Here is a 19207-nt window from a genome sequence, read left to right as displayed (position 1 = left end):
GCAGTAACACAACAGCATTTGCAAAAATTGCAACAACACATTGGAAAAATGAAAGGGTGTGTACAGGCTGAACAACTGTTTCTAGTGCTTCACTGTGATTTTGCTGAGAATTGGTCTGTAACTCTCCCACAAGAAGTACAAGGGTATCATTGGAGTAATGGCCAGGTTTCAGTTTTTACAGGAGTGACATATTTTCAAAACAAGACCACAAGTGTTGCAGTTATAAGTGATGACACAGGACATGATCCAGCACATGCTTTGCTAGAAATGCGCAAAATTCTTCAACTGCAAACAGGGGCAGAGAAGATCATCATTATTTTTGAGGGTGTTCCTAGTCATTTCAAAAATCGTTACCAGCTGTTTGAACTAAGTAAGTCACTTGTGCCAACTGGCTGGGTATACAGTGGGTCACGGGAAGGGGCCTTGTGATTGTGTAGGAGACCTGCTAAAGCACCATGTTACAAAACATAATCTTTCCAGACAAAATACAGCTGCGATTAAGATGCTGAGGATTTTACAAGAGTTGTGAAATGTTACACATCCAGCCCTCACTCTTTTGTCCAAATAGATAACCGAAGAATTCTGTGAGCAGAAGAAAGAAGACAGGTCCAAACAAACTACTCCTGTGAAAGGAATTCAGAAGACACATTTTTGGACTCAAAGTGAAGGGCGAACTCATAGTTACTTTAAAGAGCAAGAAAGAAGAAATTATATTTGTTTGGCCAACACCTCAGAAACAGCAGGATATTATTCAGACTCACAACCTGAGAAGGAGGATGTTGTGACCGGCACAATGCAGATATTATAGACACCAGTTATGAGTTAAAGGAAACTGTAGTGAACTTTATGCTACCACATGGACCAACCGCTGGATATAGGTTTCCAGCTGAAGGACAGCAACAACACCATCAGTGCTCACTTCCTGTTCACAATGTTTTAAAGATTGTAAGTGCTCCAGTTCCTATTGTTTCAACACGAAGGCATCATTCAACACCAAAGGAAGATACCGAAGCAGTGGAACACATTTTTAGTTCATTGATGGCTAATTTCAGTACAAAACTGAGTGCACAGAAGTTGTAGATACTGAAACATTAAAATCATTGGTTCTTTCACATACATTTTGGAATCATTTAAAATGCTTGAAAAATGAGTCTCTTACTCATCTTTCAAAACAAAAATTATCTGAAATAAGGCTATGTTTTGATTTTTATGAGCCTGTTATGTGATAATAAAACAGGTTTTATGTATGGCAAAAATTTCAATTGTTTATAAAACCTAAATGTAGAACTACATGGTGCTAGTCAACAGAAAAAAAATTATGAATTGGCATTTCTGAAGAAAAAAAATTCCATAAATTATAAAAAAAATCAGAATGCTATAATAAAAGAACTTTGACAGATAAGCCCAACTGGAGGATTTCTTTGTAATCATAAAGTAATTATTTTTCAAACAAAAAAAACCCTAAGAAAATATCTAGAACTGTCGAAGAGATACAGCATTTTAAAAGTTTTTCCCAACTTCACATCTTTAAATTGGTATATGCATGTCATCTTTTGAGGCCTGTATGTCAGGGCAGGAACTTTTTTTGGGGGGGAAAAAAACGTGTTCTTACTCCTGAATTTTAACATATGCTAAATTGAAAAACACCTGAGACTATGGAATTCAGTTAAACATACAAGTGTGCTTAAAACTTCACAATTTTGTGTACACATACAAGTTTAAAGCTATGAACAGTGGGCACCAAAATGTAAAAGGTGAGGATCAATAAGTAAAGGACAAGGAATGTGAAATGTTATTTTTTATGTCATTCAGTGCCTAAACTTTACAAAGATCTGTCCACATGCTGCATCAATAACACCACCCTTTGCAGGAGCTGATTATGTTCTGAACATCAGAGAATAATTGGAGTTCCCGTATTATACATAATAATGTTATGTCTGGCTTATAAATTACATGCCACTAGTACATTAAAACATGGACAAAAACCGATTTGACTTCCATGTTCCCAATTATCAAGAACACTGTCACTGCCACATTCTGAAGTTCCCCCATTCTAAAATCAGCAACACTTTCCATATATAGTTGCACGCTGATAATTTCGTACTGAAAGCAAGAAAAATGTTATCATAACAACAGACTGTAGGTGCTCCTTTCCCCTAGTTCTTTAATAATATATTCCTCCAGTTAGATCCCATGTAGTCCATGAAATAAGCTAGTAAAAGATCAGTCAAATGAACCTTCAGGGTCATATTCAACGTTCTCTCTGCGAATATTGTGTATTTAGTTCTTGGAGAAACCCAAGGTACTTTCCTTAAATCAAAATCAACTAACAGTATCTGCTACTTGTAAGTCGAATCTCACATCCATTTGAGATTAGCGGACATTATTCTGATTCCTCAGTGAAAATGTTATCTATAGCAGCTGTCACTGTTGATCAATAACCCAAAAGAATTATAATTTTAACTGTCACACGATTTGTCTTGCAGTGGGCAAGTTTTCCAGTTATCATGATGGTTTTCTTTCCAAATGATAAACTCAACTCAAGAATTTGGCTACATTTTTCTACCAATATACGGTTCCGGTATCAATGAAGGAAAAATATAAAATAATGATCCGCACTTGTAACAACAAATAAGAAAATGCGTGTAATTAGGCACCCGGGACTAAGACACAGATTAAATACTTCAACAACCAACTGATATATAAGATCAGGTCGGACTGAAACAGTTAACGGTTATATAACTGTATGTAGGACTCACTGTAACTCATCAGCATATACTTCGAATAGGCACTCAAATACGCGGAACACCAACAAATACTATACAATAGCGTCAAACAAAACGGTCACAACGCTGCCGTTGACGTTTGAAGAACTCGACTTTATCGTATAAATAAAGCAATCGATAGTAAGATATCATTTCTGGTTACATTTCGACCTAACATTTTCGATCTACTGCGATTATTTCTTTCGATCTTAGCTCGTCGTGCGGACGCCACACGATAAAGCTATCGACATATAGTTGTTTGTTTGTATATTTTGAAGGAAGTGATACGAGTGTTAAGACATAATTCTGATAGGTTAGCAGTATATACTTGTTTACCTCACTTTTTTTCCCGCTCAAGAGTCAGAAATATTTGAAATTGACAATTTAAAAAGGTTAGTGTAATTGTAATAGAGTATCGACTCGTTTTGTGTATTTTAGGAAAAATTTGTTTGAAAAATTTCAGACCTTACCTACACTACATTTCATGATTCCTCAATAACCTTTGAATTCCGATAGAAATATGATCAACCTTGGTACAGAACTGGTTTTGTTCGTTTGTTTTTCACTGAATCTCTGAAATGAAAATTTATATGCACTCTGAATGCAATGGAAAATAATAGCGAAAGTTAATAACACAGATTTTCACTTAAGCAAAGCAATCAACCCAGTCATCTTTCTTAAATAGAAGACAGCCAGAAACGAACAATGACGAATACGTTTTAACACACATGCCGGTACACAAATAATCATGTAACATTGTTGCAGAATGAGTTGATTGATGTTATAAACTTTTATTTTTAATATCCATGTCAAAAAATTTCAGTTTCACTCATGCTAAATATAAAATATATAAAATGCAGTTTGGAAAAACACAACATTAGATTTCATTGTCCCATCTGAGAAGATGGTAATTTATAAATGGTTTTGCTAGGTTGCATTGCGGTAGGCCTATAGTATGAACATACATGTTTGTCAATTATCAGCATAGCTATTTTTATGTGAAGATGTTATGTAGATATAATGGAGCAGGATCACCTTTAGGAATGAGAAATGAGTTCATATATACATCAAAAAACAACACAACAACCTTTTAAGAAATTTAAGCTGTGTACTGCATTAACAATAAATTGTATTACATAACCCTACTACTTATTCTTAAGTTAGCTAAGTGTAATCTAATAAGTTGGAACCTTAAAAAATGTGCTGCTTCCCCAGTTTTATTGATAGCTATGTTTATATACTGTCGGTAACATATGCATGAATATATTTAGTATTTTTCAAAGAAAATAGTTACCTGTGTTCATTACAACAAAAGCCTACTTCCAATACAGTGTTATTCATCATGCAGCCTTACAATGAATACTGCTATTTCCCATGGGCTTGCTAGAACTTTTTGAGCCTTGGATACAGACTAGCAGATTTGTAGAAATAGTGACTAATGATGCAAAATTTTAATTGTCTTTGGAATTGGTAGGGGTTCCATATCTCTTGGTGTTATGTAAATAATTGACAAGATGACAATAACAAACCAAGTATTTGAGGTACTGAGTCATTGAGGGGCACATAAACAAGACTGAAAATGTTCCCATCTTTCTGATGTTTTACCAGAGCTGTAGTGTGTAACTGTGAAGAAGGATTCCACTAAAAGCCAACAACATTCTCAGTCTTGTTTATGGGCTGATCAATGACTCAGTGTCTGAATAATTCAGTGAGTTGTTGTCATTACACCTTCCAATATTCAAATTCCACCAAGGACTTGCTTTGTGGTTGTGCAAATCACACTTTAGTCAACACTTATTTGTATTATCGGCAACAAACATCTTTAAGGACTAAATAGGTTTGCAAGTGAATGTAAGAACTCAGTGATCCATTTAAAGAGACCATTTCAAGATGTGTGGTAATCTACATAGCACAATATTTCTACTGCTGCTTCTGCTGATTAAGTACTTCATTCACTTTAGATGCATTGGCTGTTTATGATAATTCTATAAATCAACAGGAAGTGAAAATAAGCAAACATCTTTATCTTTAGCTCAACTTAATGACAGAGTTATAAGAGCAAAACATGCAGAGTTAATCTTCTTCATTAGTTTATCTCTGTGTTGACTCCATTTTGCTTGCCATCAAATTGAACCACAAGGAATTTTACATGCAGCATTTTGTTTAGTGTGTGTTACCATTAATGTCTACTTTAACTGCCAGCAGGTTGCTTTTGTTCTGGATTTATACGTGGTTGAATGGGAGCTTTGGCTTTACTCAGTTTCAGCTATGAAATGTTGGCTGAGCCTTTTTTTTATTTTTCACATTTGTTTCTTTGCAATTGTGCATCATGAGTCCTTATTAGGTTAAGATTTAAAATGTGGTGAGGACAAGTTATATCCTTTTTACCTATTATGTGAACTGTGTCTAGTAAGGTTTATTTTTGGCATTAATTTTCGTGCATCATCAGCAAGCATTACTGTTCCAAAGTCCTTCGAAGATCATTCATGTAGGCCGAGGACAAAAGGAGATCCAGAACCAATTCTTGTAGTGGCTTGACCCCCAATGTCTTCCCATTCTGATGTTAGTTTCATTCCTGTGACAGTGTGTCAATGTGATACACTGTTTCTTGTTTTTGTGGCGACACTCCATCTGTGGATGATGGATGCAGTTAATGCCATAACATCTTTTTGAGTACAGTCTATGGTCCACAGTAACAAAGTCTTTGGAAAAGTCGCAAAATACGTTGTTGTTGCTGTTGTTGTTGTTTTGGCCTTCAGTCCATAGACTGGTCTCGTGCAACTCTCTGTGCTACTCTATCCTGTGCAGGCCTTATCATCTCCAAATAACTGCTGCAACCTACATCCTTCTGAATCTGCTTAGTGTCTTCATCTCTTAGTCTCCCTCTATGATTTTTAGCCTCCACACTTCCCTCCAATATTAAATTGGTGATCCGTTGATGCCTCAGAATGTGGCCTACCAAACAATTCCTTCTTCTAGTCATGTTGTGCCACAAATTCCTCTTCTCCCGAGTTCTATTCAGTACCTCCTCATTAGTTATGTGATCTACCCATCTAATCTTCAGCATTCTTCTGTAGCATAACATTTCGAAAGCTTCTATTCTCTTCTGGTCTACACTGTTCATCACCTATGTTTCACTTCCATACATGGATACAATCCATACAAATACTTTCAGAAAAGACTTCCTGACACTCAAATATATACTCGATGTTAACAAGCTTCTCTTCTTCGGAAAAGCTTTCCTTGCTATGGCCAATCTACATTTTATATCCTCTTTACTTTGACTATCATCAGTTATTTTGCTCCCCAAATAGCAAAACTTATTTACTGCTTTAAGTGTCTCTTTTCTTAATCTAATCCCCTTAGCATAACTTGATTTAGTTTGAATACATTCCATTATCCTGATTTTGCTTTTGTTGCTTTTCATCTTTTATCTTCCTTTCAAGGTACTGTCCATTCTGTTCAGCTGCTCTTCCAGGTCCTTTCCTGTCTCTGACATCATCGGCAAACCTCAATGTTTTTATATCTTCTCCATGGATTTTAATTCCTATTCCAAATTTTTCTTTCATTTCCTTTACTGCTTGCTCAATATACATATTGAATAACATCGGGGATAGGCTACAACCCTGTCTCACTCCCTTCCCCAACCCCTGCTTCCCTTTCATACCTCGACTCTTATAACTGCCTTCTAGTTTCTGTATAAACTGTAAATATCTTTTCACTCCCTGTGTTTTACATGTTCCACCTCCAGAATTTGAAATAGAGTATTCCAGTCAGCATTGTCAAGAGCATTCTCCAAGTCTACAAATGCTAGAAACATAGCTTTGCCTTTCCTTAATTTATTGTCTAAGATAAGTCGTAGGGTCAGTATTGCCTCGCGTGTTCCAAAATTTCTACAGAATCTGAACCGATCGTCCCTGGGGTCAGCTTCTACCACTTTTTCCATTTATTTGTAAGGAATTCGTGTTAGTATTTTGCAACCAAGGCTTATTAAACTGATAGTTTGGTAATTTTCACATCTGTCAACGCCTGCTTTCTTTGGGATTGGAATTATTATATTCTTCTTGAAGCCCAGAGGTATTTCACCTGTCTAATACACCTTTCTTACCACAAAATTTTGCTTCCACAAAATATATTGGTAGGATAATTTTTATTGCTTACCTCTGCCAAGGATTTATCTGTGAGGCACTCTTCACCTTCATATGTGGAGGAGCCTTTATGAAAGCCATAGTGAGTGGCGTCATTCCATGTAAAATCCCAAATATTGTGGTGGATTCTAAGGTAACCATTTCAGAATTTAATTATACCTACATGTTTCAATAGTAAAACTCCCTAACTCTAACCATTTTTGATAAATTTTGGTTTTGGATACTAATGGGTGTGTACCCGGTCATTAGTCAGGCACTAATCTACCTATTTTCAGAGACCTACTACTCAGTAATGAGTTAACCTACAGACCTAAATTGTTCTATTCATCTATTATGTGCACCACTGCATTGATATAATGTATAAAAAGTAGGATACAACACTCGAATTTTTATGAAGAATGTTGAAAAAAACACTTTTTACATTCTGTGCTTCAAATTTGTAATTTTTTAAAAGTCATAACTTCACACAGGGGAACAGTAGAGACTTCATCCTGTGCAGTAACTCATCTGTCCTAGTATTAAGTATAAATAACAATTAAAAGAATTTAGCATTACAATTAGTAGTTCCTACCTTCACTTAAAGATGACTCCATCACAAAAGAATGTCAAATTTGATTAATTTCAAAGTTCTTGGAGGGTGAGGGGTAGGGGATACATAGACAGTTGAACCTTAACTTGATTTTTTGCTGAAATGTTTACATATCTGGTAGCAATCTTAGGTGTAAACAAGGCTATCCCAACTAACTTCATTCATTGGCACAGAATAAAATGAAAATGTCACTGACACTTGCAGCCCATCTTCAACACTATAGGACACTGCTAATTGAAAACCATGTAAACTCCATTGAAAATGATTCCCGAGGTATTCTTAGTTGACCTGTAGGTCAGAATTGGAAGCAGGTGAGAGTTGAATACAGTTAGCAGTCTTTTTTTCCAATATGTATGTTATATTTCACTGTTAATTGTCTTTTCACTGTAAGAAATTACAAGAGACAGCTTAGGAGTACAAATGAGGTAATGAATCCTCCTTCTGCTTCTGTAAATTAAGTAGGGACTTCAGTGAAACATAAGAAAAGATGCAAGCTGTAATGAGAGACTTCAATAAGTTATGAAATATATACTGCTACATACAGATACAAAAATTCTACAAAGAATAGTATCATTAACAATTTCAAATATATAGAAGGGAATTGTATTTTTAAAACTCTTCCAGCTTGCATATAACTTTGTTTTTCTTGACATTTTGATGCAAAAACGAAATGAGTTCACTTAAAGATGAGAGATATGATTTTTTCATAGCACTAATTGTCAAGTTGTGATCCAGCAGTAGGCATGCAGTTAATCTCAACATCTTTAAATTCATGTGATGCCTGGGAAATTTCTCCTATGTACCAGATTTCATCATACTTGAAAGCCACATTATGCCCGACGTGCAGCTGTTCCCACAAAGCATTTTCGTGAGCTTCCACAGCAACAGTGCTCCCATTTTCATCTATTGTAAGTCTCTTCAGTAGAAAGGTATTAGCAGCAGTGACTAGAAATGCATGATTTGATCATGTTCTTGAACTGTTCTCATCGTACTGTACCTGTGTTTTAAGAAATTTTCATACAATTTGAGCTCCTGCAAAGAAACAAAGAACATATTAACGCACTGTATTTTGTGGTGTATTTTGTACACAACTATTTCAGATGAACTTTGTTTCTTCACAGTTCAAATCATATGAAGCTTTCTTGGAAAGCAGGTACAGTACATTGAGGACAGTTCCAGGAACACGATCATACCATACATTTCTAGTCTCTGCTACTAACACCTTTCTAATGAAGAGACTTCCAACAGATGCAAATGGGAGCACTGTTCCTATGGATACACATGAAAATGCTTTGTGGGAGCAGCTGCAAGTCAGGCAGTACCTAGCTTTCAAATATGATTAAAAGTGGTACATGGGACACATTTCCCAGGCATCACATGAATATGAATATAAAGATAATGAGATTAACTACATGCCTATCTCTGAACAACAAGTCCTTTCATATCCCAGTAAGAATGTTGCTGTTTGAGTCCCCTTCTCCAATATTATATGTAAGGTGGATGTCCCATCATTACATAGACGCAGTGCATGTTTTTATGAACTTGACAAGAAGTACCATGAAAAAATATCTCTCACCTTTGCATGACCTCATTTTTTTCTTTCTTTTTGCTTCAAGATGTCAAGGAAAACAAAGTTATATGTGCAAAGTGGAAGAATTTTAGAAAATACAGTTTCCTTCTTTATATTTGAATTTTTTAATGAAAGTTCTTGACAAAATTTTTGTATCTGTATATACTGATAATGGAAAATCCAGAATGGAATGTAACACTATTATGAAAACAATAGTTGGTACTCACCATACAGTGGAGATACTGAGTCACACACACACACAGCAGCACAGGATGGGAGAGGCATCCGTGTGGTGGAGGTAAGGAGGAAGCTGGGGCAGGAGTTGGATGGATAGCAAGGGAGGGGGCTGGTAAAGTGAAGTGCTGTTTATGGGAGCGTACAGGGATGAGGTGGAGAGAGGGTAGGGCAGCGAGGTGCAGTCAGTAGGTTAGGCAGAACGTGGGGTTAGCCGAAAAGGAGAGAAGTAAAAAGACTGAGGGTGTGTTGGTGGAATAGAGGGCTATGTAGTGCTTGAATGGTAACAGGAAAGGGGCTTGATGGCTAATGACAATGACTAATGAAGGTTTAGGCCAAGAGGGTTACAGGAATGGAGGACTTGTTGCAGGGATATTTCCTGCCTCCACAGTTTGGAAAAGCTGGTGTTGGTGGGAAGGATTCAGATGGCACAGGCTTGAAGCAGTCATTGATGTGAAGAACATCATGTTGGGTGGCATGCTCAGCAACTGGGAGGTCCAGCTGTCTCATGGCCATAGTTTGTCGGTGGCCATTCATGGGGACAGACAGCTTGTCGGTTGTCATGCCCACGTAGAATGCAGCAGAGTGGTTGCCACTTAGCTTGTAGTTCACATGACTGGTTTCAAAGGTAACCTTGCCTTTTATGCGATAGGTGATGCTTATGGCATTCTGGAGTAGATGGTGGTGGGACGAGGTGTGGGACAGGTCTTGCATCTAGGTCTATTACAGGGATATGATCGATGGGACAAGAGGTTGGGAAGAGGATTTGTGTAGGGATAGATGAGAATATTGTGTAGGTTCGGTGGGTAGCAAGAATACCACTGTGGAAGGGGTGGAAAGGATAGTGGGTAAGACATTCCTCATTTCAGAGTACGGTGAGAAGTACTGAAAACCTGGCAGAGAATGTGATTCAGTTGCTGCAGTCCTGTTCCACCAATGCACTCTCAGTTTTTTTACTTCCCTTCTCTTACCCAACACCCTGCCCTCCGCCAAACCTCCTGGCTGCATCTAGCTGCCCTAACCTCTCTCCACCTCATCCCTGTATGCTCCCACAAGCATCACTATGCTGCTTGCAGTCTGGCTTCAGCGGCCAGAGACTGTGGTCATGTGGTCATGTGTGTGTGTGTGTGTGTGTGTGTGTGTGTGTGTGTGTGTGTGTGTGTGCGTGTGTGTACATTGTTCCATTAAGTTCCGGGTGTGCAGCCGCAAGAAATCTCCTTCTTCTTCTAATATTTCGGCTGTATAACATTCAGCCATCTTCAGAGTGAGCCGCAAGACTGCCGCTCCAGTGCTCGCTTTGTCCCTTTGTACTCATGTACCGCGCGACTGCGCATGCGGCCACAGATGCAAATGCGCCAGAGACGTTGATCGGTGGCAGAGACGTGCATAATGCGCGAGTTGTATCTATGACTCCGCAGTTGATCTGTGTTGGCATATCGATATATCATTGTGAGCTGCACTGTGACGACGTCTTTGTGAGTTTATTACGCAAGTGCCGGATTCCATGATTTATCAAGATTGAAACCACTATCTCTATTAATTAAATTCGTTGTCAAGCGAATTTCAATCGCCTCCTTCACTATCAAGTCCCAAAAGGATGATGTAGTTGCCAAAATTTCAACGTTGTCATACAACATACTGTGACCATTATCAATACAGTGCTCTGCCACTGCCGACTTATTAGGTTGTAAAAGTCGTGTGTACCTCCGGTGTTCTGTACATCTTTCTTGGACAGTACGAGTTGTTTGTCCGATGTAAGAAAGGCCACATTCACATGGAATTTTGTAAACTCCATATTTTCGGAGCAGCAAATCATCTTTCACGGAGCCCACGAGTGCAGCTGTCTTGGGTGGAGGACAAAACATCACTTTCACTCTGTGTCTGCCAAGGATGCGTCCTTTTTTTGATGAGAGGCTACCCACATACGGCAGGAAGGCCATCAATTTAAAGGTTTCTTCATCTTCTTCTGCTTTCTTTGTGGCCTCTTTCGGTTTCATTTTTAGTGCCCTTTGTATTTGTTGTGGAGAGTACCCATTGTCTTCGAACACTCTTTGTAAGTGGAAAAGTTCATCTTGCAGACTGCTTTTGTCAGAAATAAGATGAGCTCTGTGGGTCAAAGTTCGGAGAACACTCATTGTCTGGGCAGGATGGTGGCAGCTATTTGCACGTAAATACAGATCGGTGTGCGTCGGCTTCCTATATACTTCATGTCCCAAAGTGCCATCCTCTCTGCGCCGAACCAAAACATCCAAGAATGGAAGGCATCCCTCCTTTTCAATTTCCATTGTGAACTTTATTTGATCGTGGAGGGAGTTCAGATGTCTTAAGAAGTCTTGCAAGTTGTCTTCACCATGGGGCAAAACTATAAAGGTGTCATCAACATACCTCCAGAATACCGTGGGTTTCAAGTCAGCAGATTCAAGCGCCTTCTCCTCGAAGTCCTCCATAAATAAATTGGCCACCAGAGGGGATAAGGGACTACCCATGCCGACTCCGTCCGTCTGTTCAAAAAATTCGCTGCTAAATAAGAAATATGTGGTCAGAACATGTTTAAATAAAGCTGAAATCTCTTTGTCAAAACTTCTTTCAATAAGCTGTGGAGATTCTGGAAGACGAACCTTTGTAAATAAAGCCACCACATCAAAACTCACTAATATATCAGACGGGTTCATTTTCAATGATTTCAGTTTACTAATGAAGTCAGCCGAGTTTCTTATGTGGTGGGTACATTTTCCCACAAGAGGCCTTAACAATGATGCCAGATGTTTGGCAACGTCATAGGTCGGAGAGCCTATGTTACTCACTATGGGGCGTAGAGGGACATCTTTCTTGTGGACCTTTGGTAGTCCATAAAGTCTAGGAGGCACTGGACCACTTGGTTTCAATCTCTGAACAACTTCTGGTGGAAAGGGAGAATCATTCAGAAGCAAAACAGTTTTCTTCGCCATTCGATTAGTGGGATCCCTGCTGATCTTCCGGTACATGCTGTCACTCAATAAATTGTACATTTTATCAAGGTATTTGTCCCAAGACAATAAAATAGTAGCATTACCTTTATCTGCTGGGAGTACCACCGTCTTGAGTATCCAGGCGAAGCTTGCATAGAGCAGCCCTCTCTGCCACAGATATATTGCTCCTTTGTGGGCGAGCCTTCATAATTGCACGGCATGTTTCACGTCTTATTTCCTCTGCTGAATCCGGGGGAAGTGGTCGAACAGCTTCTTCAGTGGCGCTGATAAACGAAAGCAATGGCAGAACCTGTGGCATGGGTGCAAAATTCAGTCCCTTACTCAAAACCATCATCGTAGCATCGTCCAAATCTCTACCTGTCATATTAATAACGGGGCGTCGAATAACAGTTTCTCGCTGCGATGTTGTCTTCAGTCGACTAAATTTTGCAGTCTGTCGGGATGTGGCCACCTCACGAATCCAGTCTGATTTGGCCCAAGTTGTACCATCAATCCAATTCCAAGAATCATAGGGTATCTCCACAGACATCTTCAGGTGCAGGCGATAAAGTTCTTCAGAAACCAGGTCTAATTTTCGGCGAGTAAAGTGGATCCTCTCCTTAACAATAGCAGAACCAGCTTTTGTTAAAATCTTATTCATAGACGTCGTTTTTATAAAACGTACTAATCTGGCAAACTTCAGAATTATGCCCTGGTCACGGCACCTTAGTAAAAAACTTAAAGAGCTCAGTAATCTCGCTCTCAAGTGTCGAAGCTTATCCAGTCGTCGAACACATAAAACCATCTCCTCCTCGCAAAGGTACTTGATGTGCATCTTCAGGTTTTGGCGGCGCAAAGACTGTTCCATTAAGTTTCGGGTGTGCAGCCAGCCTCAAGAAATCTCCTTCTTCTTCTAATATTTCGGCTGTATAACGTTCAGCCATCTTCAGAGTGAGCCGCACGACTGCCGCTCCAGTGCTCGCTTCGTCCCTTTATACTCGTGTACTGCGCGACTGCGCATGCGGCCACAGATGTCGGATTGCGATTGAAATTCGCAGTCGCGCGGTACACGAGTATAAAGGGACAAAGCGAGCACTGGAGCGGCAGTCTTGCGGCTCACTCTGAAGATGGCTGAACATTATACAGCCAAAATATTAGAAGAAGAAGGAGATTTCTTGCGGCTGCACACCTGGAACTTAATGGAACAATGTACACACACACACACACACACACACACACACACACACACACACACACACACACACACACACATATGACCACAGTCTCTAACTTCATTTGAGCACCCAAACTGTCTCTTTTAGTTCATTGCACTGAAAAGACACTAACTGTTTTCAGCTCTGATCTGTTTACAGTTCTGACCTACAGGTCAACCACAAATACTGTAGGAACATTTTTCAGTGGATGTGCCCTGTAGTGTTGAATGTGGACTGCAAGTGTAAGTAGCATTTCTGTTTTATTCTATGCCAATAAATGAAGTTAGTTTAGGATATTCTTGTTTGCACCTAAGATTGCTACCATGTATGTAAACACTTCAGAAAAAAATTAAGTCTACATAACCCTCTCCAAGGACTTTGAAATATGTTCTTTTGCGATGGAGTCGTCTTTAAGCGAAGATAAGAATTACTAATTGCAATGCTAAATTCTATTCATTGTTATTTATACTTAATACTAGGACTGAAGAGTTACAGTGCACAAGATGAGGTCTCTACTGTTTCTTTGTGCAAAGTTATGATAAAAAAAAATTCAAATTTAAAGCACAGAGTGAAAAAGTGTTTCGTTTCTTTTTTCCCCCACAACATTTTTCATAAGAATTCTGAATGATGTATTCTACTTTTCATACATTATATCAAGGTAGTGACCTACATACTAGATGCATAAAAAAATAGGTTCGTAAGGCAACTCATTACTGAGTAGTAGGTCTCTGAAAATAGGTAAACTGCTGCCTGACGTATGACCAGGTACACACTCTTCAGTCTTCAAACCTGAATTTATCAAAACTGGTTAGAGTTAGGATAGTGACATAATTGGCAGTTTTATTATTAAGAAGTGGGTATCCTTGTACCAAACATGACTAAATTCAGAAATGGTCATCTTATCACCCGATGTCAGAATGACCCACAGGTAGTTAGCAAGCTTCTACTTCTTCTTTTTCCCTTGATCTCCTTCTTGCCCTCCTCCTTGTTCTCCGTCTCTCCCTCTGCCTCTTCTTTCTGCACATATTGCCTTTTATGCCCTCTTGGTTGAAATGATTGACATTTCCATGTTTTCTCCCTATCTTCTGAAGGATCTTTGCCCAGTGGATGATAATTCATCATTAATTTTAATATTTTGTCATCTTCCATACTTGTGGCATGGTCCATCCAATTATTCTTTTATTCCTTAATCTGGTCATTTCAGCTTTTCACTGCCACTGAGAGCCTCTTCGTTGAGCACATCATGTGGGGCAGGTAAAGCAAACATACTGTTAGCATATGACGCACATATTAGTACATGTGCGTCACATGCTAACAGTATGTTCACTTTACCTGCCCCCACATGATGTGCTCGACGAAGAGGCTCTCAGTGATCTTCTTACACAGCTCCCCCACCCCTTCATCCTCTGTGGTGATTTTAATGCACACACTATGCTTTGGGGCTCTGTGAGTACTTGCCCCAGGGGTAGAGCAATCGAGAGGCTTCTTCTGCCTTCCAGTGCCTATTTGCTAAATACAGGTCAAAGCACGCATTTTTGCGTTGCAACTGGGTCGTTCTCTGCCATTGATCTATCGCTTTGCTCTCCAGCCATCGCCCACACTACTAAATGGGAACTGGTTGATGACTTACACGGCAGCGATCACTTCCCCATCTGGATTCACCTGCCACATGCAGTGGAACCGGAAAGGAAACCGCTTCAATGGGTGCTCGGTAGAGCCAACTGGGCCCTGTATAGTCAGCTAGCCCAGTTTCAACATCGGGTCAGTGTCCAGGAATGGGTGGATCATATTACTGAAATGATCCACCGCGCCAGTGATGCGTCCATCCCACAGTCCACGGGACAAACGAAGCGGCAGCCTGTCCCTTGGTGGAGCGACGAATGCCGCTCTGCAATCAGGGCTAGGCGGGCAGCTCTGTGTAGGTTGAAATGCCGGCCAACTGTAGAGAACCTTGCAGCCTTTCGGGTGGCGAGGGCAAAGTGTCGTCGGATTATATGAGAGAGCAAGAAGGGGTCGTGGCAGCAGTTCCTGAACACCATTAATCGTTCTACACGAAGCTCCATTGTATGGGAGACCATCAGGAGGATTTCTGGCAGAGGTGGGAGGTGCCCTATGGCTGCTATAATGTGGAATGGTACTCTCCAAACGACACCAAAAGATATTGCCCAGTCTATGGCTGCCCATTTTGCAGCTATTACTGCAACCGCCAGTCAGAATCCAGCTTTCCAGCCCCACAGAGTGGCTGCTGAGAGGAGCAGTTTTGACTTCCGCTCACCCAATACAGAAGAGTACAACTGCACATTTTCCATGTGGGAACTGGATTCTGCATTGTGTGGGGCTCGTGATACATCCCCTGGTCAGGATAGAATCCACTATAGCATGCTGCGGCACCTCACAGGGAGAAATAAAGAAATCCTCCTCCGACTTTTTAATCTTGTTTGGATGTCAGGTCACTGCCCCGACTCGTGGCGTGAAGCAATTTTAATTCCTCTTTTAAAACCTGGGAAAGACCGCACATGCCCAGGTAGTTACCGTAGTGTTGCCCTCACTAGCTGCAGGGGAAAGACCTTGGAGCGGATGGTCAACCGCCACCTTGTCTGGATGTTAGAATCCAGACAACTCCTCAGTCGTTTTCAGTGTGGGTTCAGGAGGTATCTCTCCACCTTTGATAACCTGGCCCTCCTGGAAGCGGCTATACAACAGGCTTTCCTGTGCCAGCATCACCTGTTGGGAATATTTTTTGACATTGAAAAGGCATACGACACTACTTGGAGGCATCTTATCATCAGGCAGCTCCACAAATGGGGTTTTCGTGGATGTCTTCCCAATTTTATTTGGTCCATCCTGTCGCCACGTTATTTTCGGTACCGAGTCGGAGACGTACTGTCTGGTTGCTTTGGACAAGAGAACGGTGTCCCTCAAGGTAGTGTTTTAAGTGTGATGGTCTGTGCCATTGCTATTAATAGTATTACATCTGTCATGAAAAGTCCTGTGCAGTGTTCCTTGTTTATGGACAATTTCTCTGTATTTTGCTCTTCTTCAAGCCTTGCAACAACGACCCGTCAGTTGCAACTCACTCTGCAATGTTTGGATGAATGGGCACAGAAGAGTGGTTTTAAGTTTTCAACTGATAAGTCAGTGTGTGTTCTTTTTAACCGTTCTCGTTCCATTTTTGGCTTGCCTGCATTGAGGATGCGGGACACCGTTCTGAATTTTAAAGACACAGTGAAGTTTCTGAGCCTCACTTTTGATTCTAAGCTTACGTGGCTGCCACACACTAAGGAACTGAAAAAACGGTCTCTTAAGGTGCTGTCTATTTTAAAATGTCTTAGTCACCACACATGGGGAGCAGACAGGACTTGTCTGCTCCGGTTTTACAGAGCCTTCGTGCGGTCCCGGCTTGATTATGGATGCACGGTGTATGGGTCTGCAAGACCCACTTATTTAAAGTTGTTGGATGTGGTGCACCATCAGGGGATTCGGTTGGCCACTGGGGCGTTCAGAACGAGCCCTATACCGAGCCTCTGTGCAGAGGCATCTACTAATGGTGCGCCAGGCTTATAAAACATTATCCACACCATACACACTTGCATACCACACTGTTGCTCGGCCTCCTCCTGAAAGGCTTTTTTGCAACCAGCAACGAGCAACAAGGTCCTATGGGATTCGTGCAAAGGACTGCATTTTAGAGATGGGTGTGGCCAGTTTTAATGTTTCACGTCGAGGTTGGAGCAGATATCCACCTTGGCTCCTACAGAGGCCCAGACTGATTTTAGATTTGGCCAATTTTAAGAAAGACAGTACATCAGAGTTTACTTTCAAATCTTTGTTTTTTAATATTTTAGATAGGCATCATGATTTTACAGTAGTCTACACTGATGGATCCCAACACGGGGATTTTCTTGGCTGCTCAGTACTGTTCCCCGAATGTGTCATCAGGATTCTCCTTCCCCAGGAATACACTGTTTTTTCCACAGAACTTCACGCGATCCTGAAGGCATTGGAGCAGATACGGTGTACTCAGGGCAAACACTTTCTAATTTGCTCTGACTCACTGAGTGCATTACAGTCACTGCAGAACCTGTACCCAGCGGAGAAGTTGGAACAGCTGATTTACGACCAACTGTACATCCTCCAACGACAGAGCAAGCAAGTGTCCTTTTGCTGGGTGCCAGGGCATGTGGACATACGAGGAAATGAACAAGCTGATCGAGCTACCAAGGACGCCTGCAGGTTACCGGAGGTGACACAATGTTCTATTCCTTTGCAAGGTGTTGTTTCTGTGCTGCGGCGGAAGTCTGTGTAATTGTGGGAGGAAGAATAGCTGGCGGCGAGGGAAAATAAGCTGCGGTTGGTGAAACCCACCATCCAGCTGTGGTGTTCCTCCTGCTGATCACCTAGGCGGGACGAAGTGACCCTTACACATCTTCGCATAGGGCACTGTCCTCTTACGCATGCCTTCTTACTACGGCGAGAGGAACCCCCACTGTGTGATGCCTATGGCGTATGAATCACTGTACGGCACATTTTAGTTGAGTGTGATTTATATCGTTCTGTCAGGGCGGAAGTTAATATTAGTGGGGATCTGCCCTCGATGTTAGCCGATGACGAGGTGAGTGTCAAGAAAGTTCTAAGGTACTGTGATGTTTCTGGGCTTCAGCCTAAAATTTTAGGTTGGAATGTTTAGTGTGTTGCCGAGTGACTGACCAGTCCTTTTTATTCTTGTAATAGGCCAGTTCCAAACATGTGCTATGTGTTTCATTTTAATGCCTTCCCCTAAGTTCTCTTGCAGTTCTCCTCTTTACATGCTGCTTACCGCTTTGCTACTGTTGATGTGCACACTGCCTATGTAGACTGTCACCTTTAATTTTAGTCTTATTTTTGCACTTGCTGCATTTTAGTGACACTCGTCCGTTATTGTTTCCGTTCGGGCACTAAAGACTACACTGTTGAGCGCCCATAACACCATATCCATCCATCCATTTTCACTGCCAGTTCTCCTTTGATGCCAGCATTCCTCCTGCTATTGAGTAGTGTGTACCAAACCATTCTTCTTAGCAGTTGCATCTCTTGTGTGCTTTATTCATTTCTTTTTGTAACAGACCATAACTCTCTTGCATATGTCGTGGCTGGCAGGCTAGTGACATAGTTTTGTAGAACGTAATTAGGGTGTCCTTTCTTACTTTAGTTCTGAGGGTTCTATAGATTGTTCTGTTAATGTAGTTAAATATTTCTACTTTCTTTTGTATGTCCATGTATGTCATAAATAAGTAACCAGTCTTTCCTAAGTAGGTTGAACATGTTTACTTGTTCTGTTTACTGATCATTTATTATTATTTTGCTGGGAATTAGCTCCTGCTGCCTGAAAGCCAAAACTTTTGTTTTCTTTGAAGAGAATAATAGATTACACAACTTACCTGTCGAGGATAAAATATAAGAGCTGCTTGGAGTGTGTTCTCAGTGTCAACAGTCACACTGTGATCGTCAGCAAAGAGTATGTCGTAGAATGATTCCTTTAGTTGAAGTCATAAGTATAAAAACTTGATTTACTTTTCCGTTGCCTCAGTACATCATCAATATAAATATTAAAAAAGGGACACAAACTGCATCCTTGTCTTACTCCTAAATTTATCTTGGTCTTATTTTTCCTTTTCTGCTGTGATGATTATTGACATACTTTCTTCTACCTTTATTACGGCCGGACATATTCTTCTTTTGTACATCATCTCCCATAGTTCA

The 19207-nt window shown here is 40.4% G+C and overlaps 2 protein-coding genes across 6 annotated transcripts in view; one reads left to right on the top strand and one right to left on the bottom strand.

The window, feature by feature from the left end:
* LOC126482292 (uncharacterized) overlaps window positions 1-2886 on the bottom strand; it is a 137762-nt gene extending 134876 nt beyond the window's left edge. For all 3 annotated transcript variants that reach the window (XM_050106292.1, XM_050106293.1, XM_050106294.1), the window contains exon 1: window positions 2760-2886. The gene's annotated coding sequence lies outside the window, so the exon portion shown is untranslated. The remainder of the gene's footprint in view (window positions 1-2759) is intronic.
* A 117-nt stretch (window positions 2887-3003) lies between these two features.
* Window positions 3004-19207, top strand: part of LOC126482291 (protein FAM50 homolog) — a 94155-nt gene continuing 77951 nt past the window's right edge. The window contains exon 1 of one of the 3 annotated variants that reach the window (XM_050106291.1): window positions 3004-3157. Coding sequence is in view for 1 of the 3 variants with exons in the window: in XM_050106290.1 (XP_049962247.1) it covers window positions 17647-17711 (65 nt within the window). In the remaining 2 variants the exon portion in view is untranslated. Of the gene's footprint in view, window positions 3158-17568; window positions 17712-19207 lie in introns of those variants that run through there. The other 2 variants (XR_007587622.1, XM_050106290.1) reach the window with 2 other exon arrangements.

The sequence above is a fragment of the Schistocerca serialis genome, chromosome 5, assembly GCF_023864345.2.
Source record: "Schistocerca serialis cubense isolate TAMUIC-IGC-003099 chromosome 5, iqSchSeri2.2, whole genome shotgun sequence".
Lineage (NCBI taxonomy): Eukaryota > Metazoa > Arthropoda > Insecta > Orthoptera > Acrididae > Schistocerca > Schistocerca serialis.
Note: the sequence above shows the minus strand (reverse complement) of the source record. Positions and strands in the feature narration are given on the sequence as shown.